The sequence below is a fragment of the Tenrec ecaudatus genome, chromosome X, assembly GCF_050624435.1.
Source record: "Tenrec ecaudatus isolate mTenEca1 chromosome X, mTenEca1.hap1, whole genome shotgun sequence".
NCBI classification, from domain to species: domain Eukaryota; kingdom Metazoa; phylum Chordata; class Mammalia; order Afrosoricida; family Tenrecidae; genus Tenrec; species Tenrec ecaudatus.
Window position 1 is genome coordinate 83996934 of NC_134548.1, and position 16957 is coordinate 84013890.

Here is a 16957-nt window from a genome sequence, read left to right on the forward strand (position 1 = left end):
GGGTTTCCTAAATACCCTTTCTGTACATTTGAACATTGAACAACATAATCAAATTAAGGTCTGTGACATGGTGCCCCTTTCATAAGGTTCCAGGCGATCCTATCTGCCTACCCCTCTCCTCCAGCCCTTCGATTTGAACCAAACCGAGCCATGCAGTGGGCCATTGCGCCATCTCTTTGAGAGCAGTTTAGATCTGTCTGTAGACAGCCTAGCCATCCTCCCTATCCTCAGTCTCTTCCCTTTATATTACGACTCTCGACCTACCTTTAGATGAACTGAGGTTGCTAGCATGTAGTACTAAGAAGTACAAATTATCAGCTTCTTAATAAAATTACAGCTCTTTTTGGACACCCCACCCCCCACCAAAATTGTATCTGCAATTTTCTTCAATCGGGCCTCTTCCTCAGGAGTCAGCGTCACCTGCACCACGTCTGAGATGCCATTCTGTCCCAAGATGCACGGGACACTGAAGGAGACGTCCTTGTTTATGCCATAAAGTCCCTTCATCATGGTGGAAACGGGATGTAACCGCTTAAGATGCTTCTTACTTTCTGCCAAGTCTGCCACAGACAGCCCAATGGCCCAGGAAGTACAGTCTTTCAGTTTGATCACCTCATAAGCCTTGTCCACCCTCTGTCTGTGGACCTCTTTCCACTGTTCCTTATCTTCATCGATGCCTTAAAGCAGGGTGCAGATTTTTCAGGGAGACACCAGCAATACCCACTCCATTCCAAACAGGCACACTAGAGCCTCCATGCACCCCAAGGAGCTATCCCTGACAGCTTAATGAGTGGACTCCCAGCCTCTCCCCCATTAGGCAAGGGAACCTTCCTGAATCCAGATTGCAACCACTTCCAATAACTTGATTCTTGGGGAAGCCACAGGGGTAACGATGTCTACTGGATTAGCAGCAAGAAACTTGCAGTTTGGGCTGCGCTTTACGCAGCCCATAGCACCCAAATCTGCCATCTCCCCAACGCATCCTCATCTGAGGACAAGCTCTCTTCACCCACTAAAATGGACAGAAGGAGATCTTGGACAAACAGCCTGTGGTCTGCGTGCTCGCCATCCACGAACTAGCACTCCATCTCAGAATTTTAGGATCATTCAGCATTATTAAAAGAAATGGGCAATTCTGGATAGCTTGCTGGCAGCTTTCTGTATTAAATATGTTGGTTTGCTGCTACGGATTGTGTGATTGTAGTGGCGCCACTGCTTGGGCTAGTATGCTGTGTTGCGTTGGCTGCGGTCTCCAGTTGTAGCCATACTGCCTGGGCATGCTGCTGTTCTCGCTGCAGCTGCAGTAACTGAGGGCTGAAGGGCCGGAAGAATTAAGCTGCCCTCCTGCAGATATCACGCTTGATAGCTGAGATAAAAGCTCAGCTATAGGATCCATGGCTTCCCTCTTGCTTGCAGAATATGAATGAGAAGAAGGTCCACCAGTAGAACTGCCAGTGTAGTCCGGGTTTGAAATAGGAGCACGAGGACCTACCTCCTAATCCCCAGCCAGCGTGAAACCTTCCCCGTACATATTGAACATTTAATTCCTCTCAATCTCTAGGGGCTCTGTGTCCAAGTGTAAAATGATCTGCAAAATCATCTGTGGCATGATTCGTGTCGCCTCCAGGAAACGCTACACATACGGAACAAGTCGCTTCTGTTGATGTTTCTGCGTGTTCACAGGTAAACGGGCTCTGGAAACAATGTCTCCACGCAGCCTACTTTCCCACAACGAGGACAACTGAAAACCTTTAGCTGCTCGACAGGGAAAGCTCCCCGCCATAGTACAAGTCAAAATCTCCCTGGGTTAGCATGCACTGTAGTGGTTGCTCAGTTGTATGCCTCGTCGTTGTTGCAACAGCTTCACAAAGAACGTAATCGTAGCTAATTAAATTAACACTTGTATTTGCGACCTCAAAAACGTCCTTTTAACCATGCGTCACAGCTCCTGGTCAAGATTATCCTAGTTCAGAACGTGGCAGCACGGCCCCTCCCGGGCTCCGGCTGCGGTTTCCCCCACTGGGTCCCGAACCCCGGTGCCGCCACGCCCCCCAGCCAGCCCACTCCCTCGGGACTCCGGGGCTGGGCCGCGGGGCGGGGTGCGCAGGGCAGGGCCTCCGCAGCAACGGCGCCGCCAGCCGGAGGCGGCGAGAGGCGGGAGCAGGGCCGGGCGTGGCCAGGGCTGAGCCTCCCCAGGAGGCGGGTCCGACGCGGAGCTCCGCCCTCAGGCCCACCCTCTCGGGCAGCCGAGCTCCTACGTCACTCCATCCCTCCCCCCGGCCCACCCCTTGCCCCCCTCTCCTGGCTCTTGAAGTGTAAATTCTTTCTGGGAGCCAGCAGCCTCATCTTTCTCCCAAGGAGTGGCTGGTGGGTTTGATCTGCCAACCTTATTGTTAGCAGTCTACCCGTGCTTAGCGGTACCAGAGCTCTTTTCTTCTGCTCTAGAGTAATACTAAAACTGTCCTGAATGTTCCACCACTTGTCTGTTTACCGTACTGTGGTGGCTTGTGTGTGGCTGCGATGCCGGAAGCTATGTCACTGGCATTTCAAGTGCCAGCAGGGTCACCCATAGAAAACAGGTTTTAGGGAGCTTCCAGGCTAAGAGTAGCCATCAGAGGACTGGCTCCCCACATAGGAGGAAGGAAGTCTCCCCCAAAAAGCTTTTCCAAAGCTTCAAAGGACTGTCAAGTACTGAAAGCCCACACAAAGGAAGCGGGACATTGTAGGAAATACTGTGGAGGATGGGCCGCTTTGGGCGGGACAGTCCCGATTTTTAACAATTTTTTCCCCCGCGTCCCGCGGCGTTTAAAAAAAGTCCCGATTTTCGGAAAGAATGCACGACGAGCTAGGGTATACGGTTTTCGCCTGCCATGTGGCTATTTCGTCAGGATATGAGTTTTATCAATGGTGTCCCGCTTTACCAGTGTTAAAAGCTGGTCACCTTAGTCTCAGGACACTCGAAATGTGACTGAAGAGGAGCTGATTTTTGGAGGGGAGTCGACCCTGGTGACAAGAGTTGGGCGAAGTCTGTGGAAATGGGGCCTTGGGATCTCCATTTGCTGAGGGGGCACGACTCACGCACGATAAAGACAAATAAAACTCTTCGAATGATTGGAACTTGCAATGGGTGCCGTGTGCATTCCGGAGCACTGGCAGTGGTCAAACTGCAGATCGATGGCCTGGGCATTCGTGGGCTGAAGTGGACTGGTATTGGCCATCTGTGGCAGGAGTAGCAGAATCAAGAGGAATGAATGACGTGGTCAGGCGCATCAAGCGTGGGGCGCGCAAAAGGCAGTAACTCCCGCAGGATCACGTTGGGGATTGCCGAGCAGCGTTAGCTCCCCAGGCGTCTCCAATCGAGCGGACAACAGAACAACGCGCCACCCCCGCGCCTGCGCAGGTCGGAGGAGGCGGGGCCAACGACTGCCGCCTCCACACCGAGCGGAAGTACGCAGACGCACTCCGTCAAGCGGGGGAGGGTTTTTAGGCCGGGCTCAAAATTTTTCCACTCCCTCGGGGAGAAGCTTCCAGGTCACTTCCGGGGAAACGGAGCCACGTTCTCTAGGCTGCAAGATGGAGGCGGATGCTGCAAGTGAAGGGCCGGTGAGACTCTGCTCTTAGGCTGGGTGAGGGGGCGAATGGAGCCTCGTCGAGTCGTGGAGGCATTCAAATCTTTTTTTTCACACCCCCCCTATAGGTTTCCGGGGAGCTGGTGTCCGTGGCACATGCGCTTTCACTTCCGGCCGAATCTTATGGCAACGATGTGAGTATGACTAACCCACGGCGTTCCCCGTTTCCGCGGGGACTGCCGTTAGCTGTGTGTTGGTGGTTCGAACCCACCGACTTCACTAGGGAACGAAGAACGTTGCCTGCCCCCGTATTGATGCACATTCCCAGAAACTCAGAAGTTGCCGTTCTATTTGCCCTAGGCCGGGACTCAGTGGGTCCAAATCGACTTGCTGGCACTGGGTTTGATTTTGGCCCAGACATCTTCTGCAGACTCTCCGTGTACACCGCAAAACGTTACTTCCTTCAATTAATTTAATATTTTGGGTTCACAAATGCAAGCTGTCACCAATGGAAATGGTTCCCAAACTTTGCTGCACCTGGAAATCACTTGAGCTTTTTAAAGCCCTGACGTGACATTGAGGCCGTAATCCATACCTGTTCAATTAGACTATCTGGAAATGGGAGCAGGAATCAACATATTTTTAAAGCTCCCTGGGTGGTTTCCGTGGTCAGCAAAGTTGCATTGATTTGGTGTGTTAGTTCAAAGCCCTAAGGTGAAAGCACGTGTTTTATTTTATAGTAATGATATAGTAATAACATCATAGCAATAACTGAAATAAGGATGTGTATATTTTAGATGTGTAGGTCAGAAGAAGAGACTCGGGATTGAGGCATAAACTCCCAACTCAATGCTTTCAAGTGGATTCCAACTCCTAGCAACCCTATAGGACTGAGTTGAACTGCCCCTATGGGTGTCCTAGTTGGTAAAAATCTTTACAGGAATAGAAAGCCTCATCTTTTTCCCCTGGAGCAGCTGATGATTTTGAAATGCTGGCCTGGTTACCAACCCAACGTATAGGGTACTACTACACTACCAGGACTGAGGCAGTAAGGGAATTTTCATCTGAGCAGTGGAGTTTAAACTGGATCCTCAAAGTATGGGCGGACAAAAGACAAGCTTGGGAGGGTATTGCAGGCAGGAAAGGGGTGTGTTTTAAGCCTTGGAGGTAGAAATGTTAAAAACTGATTGGAGGTTAGTGAAATAGAGACGTTTAGTTGGAGTGGCCCATAGCAACCCTATAGGACAGAATAAAACTGCCCCTGTGGGTTACCAAGGATTTCCTCTTTCTCCTGCCCAGGGGCTGGTTGTGAACTGCTGACCTTGTGGTTCACAGCCCAATGCATAACCACTAAGGCTTGCTATGAGTCAGAATTGACGCGATGGCAGTGAGTTTGGTTTTGGAATTGGAATGGAGGATTCCAGTGGAACAGATATTGGGTGCTGGGGAAGGCTTATTTATGATCTGGCCTGCTTCGTGTTACTGATTCATTGCTGGGTGTTGTAGATGGAAACACAAATGATGTTAATGAAATGTTAGTTGCTGCGCAGTGAGTTCTGACTCCTGGTGATTGCATGTGTGCAGAATATCACGGTTCTGTAGGGGTTTCAAAGTGGTGACTTTTTGAAAGCAGTTTGTCAGACTGCACTTCAAGGTGTCTCTGAGAAGGTTTGAACCACTAGCCTTTTGGCTAGTTGTCCAGCGCTTAATCATTTGTGTCACTCAGGGACTCTGATTGTGACATGCTGCATCCTTATAAAAGTGAAAAATAGTTTCACTTCTTTTATCTTCCTTTATTCTTTCAACAACTCTCTGGTGTAGACAGACATGTTATCTTAGTTTTACAATGATTCAACGCAGTCCTGAGGAGTTATCTACTGTTTCATATATTCTCCCATGCTATCACTCTAAAAAACACCACCCTAAGTCATCTCTGACTCATAGTGACTCGAAAGGATGCAGTAGAACTGTTCCGTTGGGTTTCCAAGACTAAATCTTTACAGGAGCAGAAGGCATTTTTAAAAAGACATATATAGTGGTGGTTTGGAACTGCCATTGTGATGAGCAGCCCACTGTGTAATCCACTATGCCATGAGATAGCCACTGACTCATTTTGTTTACTAGTGAGTAGCTTCCTTTGGCTGTCATAAGGGCAAGATGTATATATTTGTAAATCATTTTATGAAGGCTCATCACAATCCATACATCCATCCACTGTGTCAAGCACATTTGTACATGTGTTGCCCTCATCATTCTCAAAACACTTTCTTTCAACTTGAGCCCTTGGTATCAGCTCCTAATTTTTCCCCTCCCGCTCCTTCACAAACCCTTGATAATTTATGTTATTATTTTGTCATATCTTACACTGTCCATCGTCTCCCTTCACCCACTTTTCTGATGTACATCCCCCAGGGAGAGAGTTATATGTAGACTTTTGTAATCTGTTCCCCCTTTTTACCCCACCTTCCCCCCACCCTCCCAGTATCGCCACTCTCACCACTGGCCCTGAGGGGCTCATCTGTCCTAGATTCCCTGTGTTTCCAGTTCCTGTCTGTACCAGTGTACATCCTCTGGTCTAGCCGGATTTGTAAGGTAGAATTGGGATCATGATAGTGGGCAGGGGGAGGAAGCATTTAAGAACTAGAGGTGTACTAGAAGTCCTAAAGAAATGTTCTGTTCCTTTGCATTATACCGATTACGTCAGGATTAATTTGATTTCAAAGCTAAGAATAGGGGTAAAAACTTTACAGAATGTTTCTTGTTTAACCGATGAGGAAAGGGCATCACCTTTCTTTTTACCATTAATCGCTTTTCAATAAACGTGAGGTCCTGCTGAGCATCTAAAAATAAAAAAAGAACTAGAGGAAAGTTGCGTGTTTCATCGTTGCTACAGGTCACCCTGACTGGCTCGTCTCCTCTCCATGACCGTTCTGTAAGAGGATGTCCAGTTGCCTACAGGTGGACTTTGGGTCTCCACTCCGCACTCCCCTCATTCACAACGACATATTTTGTTCTTTGATGTCTGATACCTGGTCCCATTGACACCACGTCAGCACACAGGCTGGTGTGCTTCCATGTGGGCTTTGTTGCTTCTGGGCTAGATGGCCACTTGTTTATCTTAAAGCCATCAGGGCAAGATATTTATTGTATTGTTCAAAGCTAATGATCTAGTTTCTATCTTTGGGCAGTGGCACGAAAGATGAGGGTCCTCATGAAATTAATTAGGCAGCCATCGAAACCCCAAACCAAACCCACTGCCATTGAGGTGACCGACTCACAACAACCCTGTATCGGGTTTCTGAGACTGCCCATCTTTAGGTGAAGAGATAGCCACCTCTTTCTCCTTTAGAGTGCCTAACGAGTTTGAACTACTAACCTTGCAGTTAGCAGCCCAACTTGTAACCCATGCACCACCGGCGCGCCTTCTCCAAAAGTAGGAATGGGGGAATTCTGATGGGGCACTCCTTACTTCTTGCAGCCTGATATTGAGATGGCATGGGCCATGAGAGCAATGCAACATGCTGAAGTCTACTACAAGGTGAGTTGTCTGTCTTCATTATTACACAGAATTAACCCCAGAATAATAGTGGATGGTCCTCTGCTAGTCACTGTTCTCAGCGAGTTAAACATTTGGGTTTTCGAGATAATTTTTGTTACTGTAAAATCTTACCCACAACGCATGAGAGCAAATTTGCTTTACAATGAGGATTTCTACTTTGCCTCGTTTTCTGTTACTAATGGGTCCTACCCACTGCTGTTGAATCAATTCCAACTCCCAGAGACCCTCTATAGGATTTGAGGTTGTAAATCTTTATAGGAGCAGATACCCTTATCTTCCCCCCCTCGGAATGGCGGGTGGGTTTGAACCGCAGATCTTGAAATTAGCAGTCCAATGCTTACCCAGCAGTGGCCCAAAGTAGACACTAAATGCTTGTTGAACGAAGGAAGACTCCACAGAGGGCAATAGCCAATTAATTCTCGGTTCAAATTAGGTCGTATTGGTGGAAGAGACTTAGAATATGACCCTTAAACTGGACCCAACTTGTATACATCCTAATGCAATCTTCTCCCTTGAGAGCTTTCTGGGGCACAGGATCGAAGTATAGCAAATGACAGGCTAGCATCTGTGTATTATCTTGTAGTTGATTTCATCAGTTGACCCACAGTTCCTGAAACTCACTAGAGTGGATGACCAAATCTATTCTGAGTTCCGGAAACATTTTGAGAAACTCAGAATAGATGTATTGGACCCAGAAGAGCTCAAATCACAATCAGCGAAAGAGGTAAGAATTCTCTCCCTTATATGTTCCCTAATATTTGACTGACCGCAATTGTTATTTGTGAGTATATGTATACGTTTGTGAGTATATGTATATGTTTGTGAGTATATGTATACGTTTGTGAGTATATGTATACGTTTAAACTTTGTTTGTTTTAAGGAAAGTACTTAGAGTGACTAAACTATGAAAGCAGTGTTTGTCTGGTTTATGTTTGCGTTTTTTTTTTTTTCATTGAATGCATTTTTTTTTCTTTCTCCACCCGGCCACTTCATTCCCACTCATCTAGCTCTTTCCGTTTCTTTATGTGAGTAGATTGGCCAGAGGCTTAGATGGGGGAGTAATGGGGAGATGCTTTGATTCTCTGGATTTAACTTCATGTTACCACAGGCTGCAGATAATTGCTTACTTGATTATCTTGTATTTCTACAGGACACAAAGTGTTTCACTTGGGGGGAAAATTTACTTGAATAGGCCTTTGGCTTGTTGCTGAGACTGACTCCTATAGGGGTGCTGTGAATTGACTCAGTAGCTGCGAGGTGTTTTGTTTGTTTCACAGATAGTGGCTGCAGCAGTGGGCTCAAATACACCTATTGTAGTGACGATGGTGCAGGAGCAGACAACATTGTGCTGTGTTGTACGTACATAGGGTCCCTATGAGTCCAAGCCACAGCACCTCACAATGGCAACATGCTGGTCCTGGTCTTTGGGCAAGTGTCATTACTGAATGGTTTCCAACCTTCCTTCCTTTTTTATTGTGTTAAAATATATGTACCGACACATTTACCAATTCAACATTTTCATATATACGATTCAGTGACATTAGGTTACGTTCATATTATGCAGTCATCATCACAGTCTTGTTTCCGTATTATTCCACTTGCATGAACAGAAGCTCACTTGCCTGTTTTATATAAGTTGGATCTTATAATATTTGTCCTTTTGTGACTGGTTTATTTCATACAGCACAATTTTTCATGTTCTCTTCATGTTATAGCATGTATCAGGACTTCATTTCTCTGTGTGGTTGAGTAATACTCCCTTCTATGCATATTCCACATTTTGTCTATCCATTTATTGTTGGCATTTGGGTGGTTTCTACCTTTTGGCTGTTGTGAACAAAATTTCAGTAAATGTTGGTATATTGAACTTCTTGCTTAAAATATAACTTTGTGGCTTTGGGCCAAATTTTTGCCTTCTTTTTCTCATTTGTGCTTCAATGGAGATGAATAACCATTTTGAGCTGAGTAGTCAATAATTTAAAACAAAGCATATGATTTCTTTAAGAATTCAAATTTTAATTTTGTAATAAAAGATTTAGATTTTGTCAGGTTAAAATATTGTTTGTATTCTGCTAGATTAATTCTCAGAAAAATTAACAATCAACTCCAATCGTAGTCTCTTCAAATGGAAGCACTTGTGCTGGTCTGACTACGTTAGCCTCGTAGATTTATCAGCTAAGGAATTGTTTGTACATTTATAGAAGTGGAGGCCATTCTGCTTGAAGTTTGATGGGGTTATAGAAGACTTCAACTATGGCACTTTGCTGCGACTAGATTGTGCTCAGGGCTACACTGAGGAAAATACCATCTTCGGTGAGTTCCTTGCCTCTGGAATATTTATGTGTAAGGAAAAGAAGAATCTATTCTTATTGATGAATCAATGACATGGACTGGACAGTTAGTTGGGGGATCATCTTATTTGTTATATCTTTAAGTATGTTCTTTCTTAAATAGCTATGTATTATTTAAGATGGTTACTTGTTTTCAACCTCATTTAGTTAGAATTAGAATTCCAGGTCTGTGAAACTTCTGTTTCCCCATAAATTATTTTATTGGGGGCTCTTAACAGCTCTTAAAACAGGCCATACACCAATTGTCAGGTCTCTGAAACTTAGGACTATACTTGAATGCTTTACATTAGGTTTGTCAATAGACAGACTGCGTTGTCAATAGATTTCCAGTAGGCTTAGGGAAGTAACTGGGATTAGTGTGCTAATGAATTCTATTTGCTTTCTAGCCCCCAGAATACAGTTTTTTGCCATTGAAATTGCTAGAAACCGGGAAGGCCATAACAAAGCAGTTTATAGCAGCATGCAGGACAAAGAAGGAGAGAAAAAAGCTGACAAAGGAGGCGTGAAAGAAAGCAAGACTGGAGAGAGCAAAGAAGGAGAAAAGGAGAAAGCTGACAAAGAAAAAGAGTGAAGAGCCCATGAAGAAACTCACAAAGGTGATATAATCGCTGTGTAAGATCGGCATGGAACAACACTATGGAAGTCTTGGCTCACCTGAGCCTACAAGTACCACAGTACCATTTGCACCGATTCTTTTGGTTAAATGTATGTTCTTGTGCAACTGAAGAACATACAGAAGGACATCTTTCCAGGCGGATAATCAGAAGTGACTCTTGTTTACACTGTCTTTTATTTCTAGTAGTATGACTTTACTAGTGGAAGTCTCTCTGTCAGTGTTACCTCGATTGTTAGCTTTTACAACTGGTCAAGTAAAACACTTTGTAAATAAATTTTCCTTATTTCGTACAATTGTCTGTACCTGTATTTGACTTGGAAAAGTTAATATTATTTGATGTTTCAGGTTGTTGGGTTTTTTTTTCAGGTATGTAATGGCTTCATTATACTATGCCTGTTTTAAAGTTCTTTTCACTGTTGGCTGTGGTGAAAGATACTTATAAATTATACACGGCATAGGGATTATAAATCCTTACTTAGAAGCTCCAGCCCTTTGAATGACTACTTCTCTTTCTTCCTTGGGTATAGCTGGCATGAGATTTGAGAAACACTCTGGAAGAACAGCAGCATCATACACCCACCAGACTAGTGATTACAATCCAGTTCATATTAAGAGAAGCAAGAGAGAACTTTCTTCAATACTGTATCTTTGTATGTATCCAGGCTATAGCCTAATTGATAATAAATACAAAGCTTGGTAGAGTGACTTCACTTTTATGTGCTATGGACAAGAGTGCACATTTGTATGCTAAATACAAAATGAACATTTTAGAAAATACTATATTTTTGGTGAAATTATACATAGCAAAACCTCCATTCAGTAGTTTTTGTGCATGATGTTCAGTAGCGCTGTTTACATCCTTCGCGTTGTGTCAACATTCTCATTTTAGTTCTATTATGACTTTAGCTTCACCATCCCCCAAACTTCTCACCTATGCTGTCGAGTAACTTAGCTGTTTGAGCTCATAAATGTTTTTGAAGTGTTGTATTGTTAGTGGAGCTTTACACAACAGGTAGGTTCCTATTCGACCATTTGGTTGAGTGATATTTGTTCCGTTCTTTCCATTGCATGGCGTTTTCATTATTACTGTACTGGTTGTGGCATTTCCATGAATCTAGTTTCCCAGGTCCCACATAGTCTCACCTTTGTTTTAAAGTGATTTTGACTTTCATAATACTTTTTTTAAAAATCATTTTACTAGGGGCTCATATTAACTCTTATCACAAGCCATACATACATCAGTTGTTTCCAGCACATTCGTATATATCTTGCCTTCATCATTCTCAAAACCCCTGCTTTCTACTTGAGCCCTTGTCAGCTCCTCATTTTTCCCCTCCCCCCTGAACCCTTGATAATTTATAAATTATTATTTTGTCATATCTTACACCATCCGACGTATCCCTCACCCACTTCTCCACCGTCTGTCCCCCAGGGAGGAGATCCTTCTAATCTGTTCCTCCTTTCTATCCTCCCCTTCCCTCCACCCTCTCGGTGTCGCCACTCTCACCACTGGTCCTGAGGGGATCATCTGTCCTGGATTCCCTGTATTTCCACTTCCTATCTGTTCCAGTGTACATCCTTTTTTTTTTTTTTGTAAAAGAACACAGTACTTAATAGCTAACATTTATTATTTTGGGGGCCAGTTTATTATTTAGCTACGAGGTGAACATGAGTTAGGCTTGTTTACAGGTTGAAGAGTTGTTCAGGGCAATAGTCTCAGAGAGTTTCTAGTGTCAACCAGTCTAGTGGGTCTGCTGGGTTTTTTTCCCCCAATTACACTTTTTTAAAAAATGTAAGGTTCTGTTCCACATTTTTCTCCCATGCTATCAGGGGCCCGTGGTTATGGCCCATCTAGTTCGTCTAGTTTCAGGACATGACACTGGGCTTCATGTAAACTATTTGTCCCAGAAACGAGTTTCTTTGGGTATATTATTTTTTTAAAGAGTGTAGTACTCAACAGGGACAGGTTTACCTCCCATTCGTTACTTTTTGAACTAAAAATCTAGGTTTTAAAGATGACTTCATAAAACAAAACAAAAAAAGATGACTTCAGGGGATAGTTTTGCTTTAAGATTTAGAGCAGTGGTTCTCAACCTATGGGCCGTGACCCCTTTGGGGGGTTGAACCACCCTTTCATAGGGGTTGCCTGATTCATAACAGTAGCAAAATTAACAATTATGCAGTAGCAACTAAAATAATTTTATGGTTGGGTGGTTACCACAACATGAGGATCTATTAAAGGGTCACGCAGTAGGAAGGTTGAGAACCACTGGTTTAGAGTATCTCAGGGCAATAGACTAAGGCAAGGGTCTTCAAACTGCAGCTTGAGAGTCATATGTGGCTCTTTCGGTACATATATGTGGCTCCGAAGTAAATTGAAAAAAAAATTAAGGGTATTCAGATAATGGTGATTACATTTGTTTATAAAAATATATTTATGGCTCTTGAATGCTTTTTAAGTTGTTATAAGATACAGGATTGGCTCTTCTGTCTCAAAAGTTTGCCAACCCTTGCCTAGGGAATTCTTCCAGGGTCAATATGTTTATTAAGCTTAGATTCAGTGAGAATTTGAAGTTTTACCCCACATTTTCCTCTGTACCAAGATCCATCTATCAGGTTTGGTAGTCAGATTGGTACCATCTGTTGTTTTTTTTTAATCTCGAGGTAAAGGGCATTGTGGTTGATGAAGAGTTATTGTTGTAGTCAGCTTCCTCCTCTGATTCTTGAGGGGTTTTTCGCTCCACACAAAGACTTATGCTCGCCTTTTAGGTGGTCATGCGTAAATGTTTCAGACCCGATATAACTCACCAATCTAGGAGGCAGAACATAAGCTTAACTACATTCTCTCAATTGATAAAATTGTGATATAGGACTATGACCCTAAGTCTTAAAGCCAAGAAAACTCATTCCATGAGGTCATATAAAAAGTATCAGTATTGGCTCTCGCTCTCGCTCTAAGAAAAAAAAAAGTATCAGTATTTGTAGCCCCTTTTTATTTCGGTGTGGCACAGTTATATATAACTAATTACCAATTCATCTTTTAAAAATATGAAACTTAGGTGGAGGTTTACAGAGCAGATCAGTCTACATTCAATAATTTGTATACATTTTGTTTCAATTTATCTATTCCAGTCCCCTCAATGTACCATCACTCATTCTGCTTCCTCCCTGTATTTCCTGTTTCCATTCTTCCTCCTTTCCTTACCCTTTGTCCTTGGGTAAATGCTGCCCTTTTTATCTAAGTAGAGACTTGTTTGAAAACGGGTGAGTTCAGATCCAGATCTAAAGGGTGATTACGTATCATAGTCTTGTGGTTCCACCAGTCTGCATCCTACAGTAAGCCTGGTTGCGTTTATGAATTTGCATTCTGTTCCACATTTTCCCCCCATTTTATCTAGGACCTTTTAATGTGATCCTTTTTTAGAACAGTTGGTAATGGTAGCCAGGGACTGTTTAGTTAGTTGTGGAGAGATGCATAGTCAAGTAATCCATTATTCTCTTCGATTTCCATTTATCTTTAGATTTTCATTACTCTTCTGTCCTCTTGATGGGGAGAGACCAATAGGTTCACCTTGGAGCTTTTAAGATCCCAGACTACTTACCAATACAGGATGTAAAACATTGTTTTTTTGAAACATGACAATTGACCTTGGTGTCCCCACCTCCACCCTACTGGAAACTGATTCTGACCCCTCAGGCCCAGCTACTCATTTACTCAAGGTGTTTGATTGTGTCTAAGAAGTTTTCATAATGTTGCTTCCTATATGTTCTACCACATTCATGGATATAGTTCAATAAAAAGTAAATGCACATATACAAGTGACCTGTGTGAAACATATATATTTGTGGCTATATTTTCCACTCTCCCTCCCATACTTGTTTAGCTTGCATGCCTATCCCAGCAAGCATCTATTTGTAGATCACCACTGTTTCAGAATTGTATATATAACAGTATTTGGGTGTCTTGTCTTAAGCGTTTTGCAACCTCCCTGTGTCGTCTTCTATCTCGATCGCTTTGCCAACCTTCCCTTTACTTCACATGGTCTTCTCTTTTTCCCAAGGTAACTAACACATGCTTAACCTCTAACCCATGATTTCCCCCTCCCCTGTACCTTTGCACTCCTGTTATTAAGTGCCATTGAGTCAGTTCAGACCCATATGTACAACTCTTATGTGCACCATTCTCACAATTGTTATTTATGTTTGAGCCCACTGCTGCAGACGCTGTCAATTCATCTTGTCGAGGGTCTTCCTCTTTTTACTATCACTGTACAAAGTATGATGTCTTTTTCCAGGGACTGGTCTTGGTAACGTCCAAAGTGTGTGAGACATCTTGCTATTCTTACTTTTTTTTCAGCTCTCTTAACATTTTTTTCTTTTTAAAATTTATTTTTTTCCCAGGGCGTGGTGCCCCAACAGACTGGACTGGAAAACACTCCTAAAGGCCAACAAACGATCCTTGAACTAAAAAAAAAATTTATTTTTCACTGGGGGTTGTTACATATATCATTCCCTAGTTCAATCACATCAAGCAGATTGTACAGTTGCTACCACAATCCGTTCCCAAACATACTTTTCCTTCCTGGACTCCTTGACATTGTCTCCCTTTACCTACCTCCCCACCCCTAACTGTACCCCATCCACCCCATCCAAACCCTCATTCTACTTCCTGCCCCATATAGGTTCATCAATCCTGGGTCTCATATACTGAAACACAGAAAAGCACAACAAATTCAAGAGGGTGACCCCAATGACAGCACATCTGAATCTAACCCTAATAATGAAAAAACAGAAATACAGAAAATGTTGAAAACAAGATTGGGTCTAGCATGCATCTGAGGGGGGAGGGGGGATCAATTGATAAGGTTTTAACTGTTCAAGTCAGGTTTATCCCTTTGACCTTCTATGCTCATCTTTCCCATGCCCTCTGTTTAGTAACCACCTTCCTCCCATCCCTCAATATGGATAGAAGGAGACCACTGGAGGCTTATTTCCTATGTAGTTCCCCAAAATTTATCTTGGGCTCCCACTCTCATCCACAGCCTTCTGCAAAACATTCTGACAATTTAGGCTCTGATATTAATCCCTCCTTCGGCTTCAGATGATGTGATTTATAATTCTTTGGTGATTAATGATGCTGTCCATCCATGTAGGCTTATTTGATTTCTCACTTAGATGTATACTTGTTTGAAGACAAGCCTTTAAGAACCCAGACACTATTTTATCTGAGAACCAGGCACCATCTAATTTCATATTTGACTAAAGCACCCAATTTTTGTGTTCCCTTTGATTTATGTTTATTTTTTCTGCCTTTGGCTGCCTTTCAAAACCTCCTTGTTAATTTATAGGAGAGAGTCTTATCGATCATCCCTCTGGGGCATAACATTCTTCCATTAATATTGTCTTGATTAGCCCCTGGTACTAGTTTTTTGATGCCCTGTTGAGATAGGGAAACTCCTTATCACAGTACCTGAATTATTCACAAGTACAAAATCAATCCTTTTGGGGTTGGATGCTATTTATACAAACAATGGTGGTTAATAATTATCAGGGAAAATTTACAATAATAATCACTGAGAATGTCAGTTCACAGGCTTGCCAGAATAATTCATATGTTAATACAGCATTGATGTAGCAAGACCATGTATTTTCCAACTTAAGTCCTCAGGTTACAAATGTGCGTGAAATAGAGGCTAGTTCATGCTGGAGTTTTCATACTGAATCTCACTGATGCAGGCTCAAGAATACCGTGCACCTTGAAGATCCAGTATTCAATGTCCCAGTATTCCACAGTAGCCATTCTTACTTCTAAGGAACATTCTAGCTGTTCTTCCAAGACAGATTTGTTTGTCCTTTTGGTAGTCCCTGGTACTTTCAATATTCTTGGCCAGCATCATAATTTGAACTTACTGATTCTTCCTTATTCGGTGCCCAACTTACACATGCATATGAGGCAATGGAAAAGTACCATGGCTGCGGTCAGGTGCACCTTAGTCCTCAAAGTAGCATTGCGTTTCAATACTTTGAATTTGCAGCAGATTTACTGAATGCACTGCCTTGTTTGATCCCCTGACTGCTGCCTCCATGAGCACTGATTGTGAACCCAAGCAAAATGAAATCCTTGACAACCTCAACTTTTTCTCTTTATCATGATGTTACCGAATGGTTTACTTAGGATTTTGGATATGGACGTGGGATTGTAATCCATATTGAAGGCTGCAATCCTTGGTCGACGTCAGGATGTACTTTAAATATTCCTCACTTTCAGCAAGCAAGGTTGTGTCATACACGTATCTCAGGTTGTTAATATGCCTTCCTCCAATCTTGATGCAGCATTCTTCTTCATATAAGCGACCTTTCTTGATTATTTGCTCAGCATACAGACTCAACAAGTATAGTGAGAGGATACAACCCTGATGCATACTTTTCTTGATTTTAAACCAGGCAGTATTTGTGGCAATGCTTCCTTTTAGAAGAATTACTACTAGTCTAGTCGCAAGAAGTTAGATGTTAAAGATGTCCCCAACGTCCAACTCTTCCAACATGCTATTCTGCTCCATTTCCCTCCATTCCTCCATTGAGCATAGTCCCTCACACGACTGGGTTCTGTGATTCACTGCAACACCCCACAAAAAACTCAGGATTTTTACAGGGAAAGAGGGACCAGACTTCAACCCAGTGCTCCAAGATGTGAATGCTACATACTGGTATGAAGGGAACCAGTAGAGAGGTCTGAGAGGCCGGCCCCAGTCCCAACTATGTGGACAGCCCCTCCTCCCCCCAGAAGAATTTACTTCAGAGGACAGCACTGAAGCTACAGCTCAGGGAGAGGGACATGCCTGATCAGAGCACATGGGAGCAA

General features: G+C 43.2%; 1 protein-coding gene and 1 pseudogene across 1 annotated transcript; one reads left to right on the top strand and one right to left on the bottom strand.

Moving 5' to 3' along the window:
• Positions 1-331: 331 nt before the first annotated feature.
• Positions 332-1032, bottom strand: LOC142434438 (L-lactate dehydrogenase A chain pseudogene; annotated as a pseudogene).
• A 2434-nt stretch (positions 1033-3466) lies between these two features.
• PBDC1 (polysaccharide biosynthesis domain containing 1) lies at positions 3467-13892 on the top strand. Its single transcript, XM_075538751.1, has 6 exons — positions 3467-3603; positions 3698-3763; positions 7048-7107; positions 7712-7852; positions 9330-9441; positions 9866-13892. Exons 1-6 carry the CDS (start codon positions 3574-3576, stop codon positions 10048-10050), a joined length of 594 nt encoding a protein of 197 aa, XP_075394866.1. The 5' UTR covers positions 3467-3573; the 3' UTR covers positions 10051-13892.
• Positions 13893-16957: the final 3065 nt, after the last annotated feature.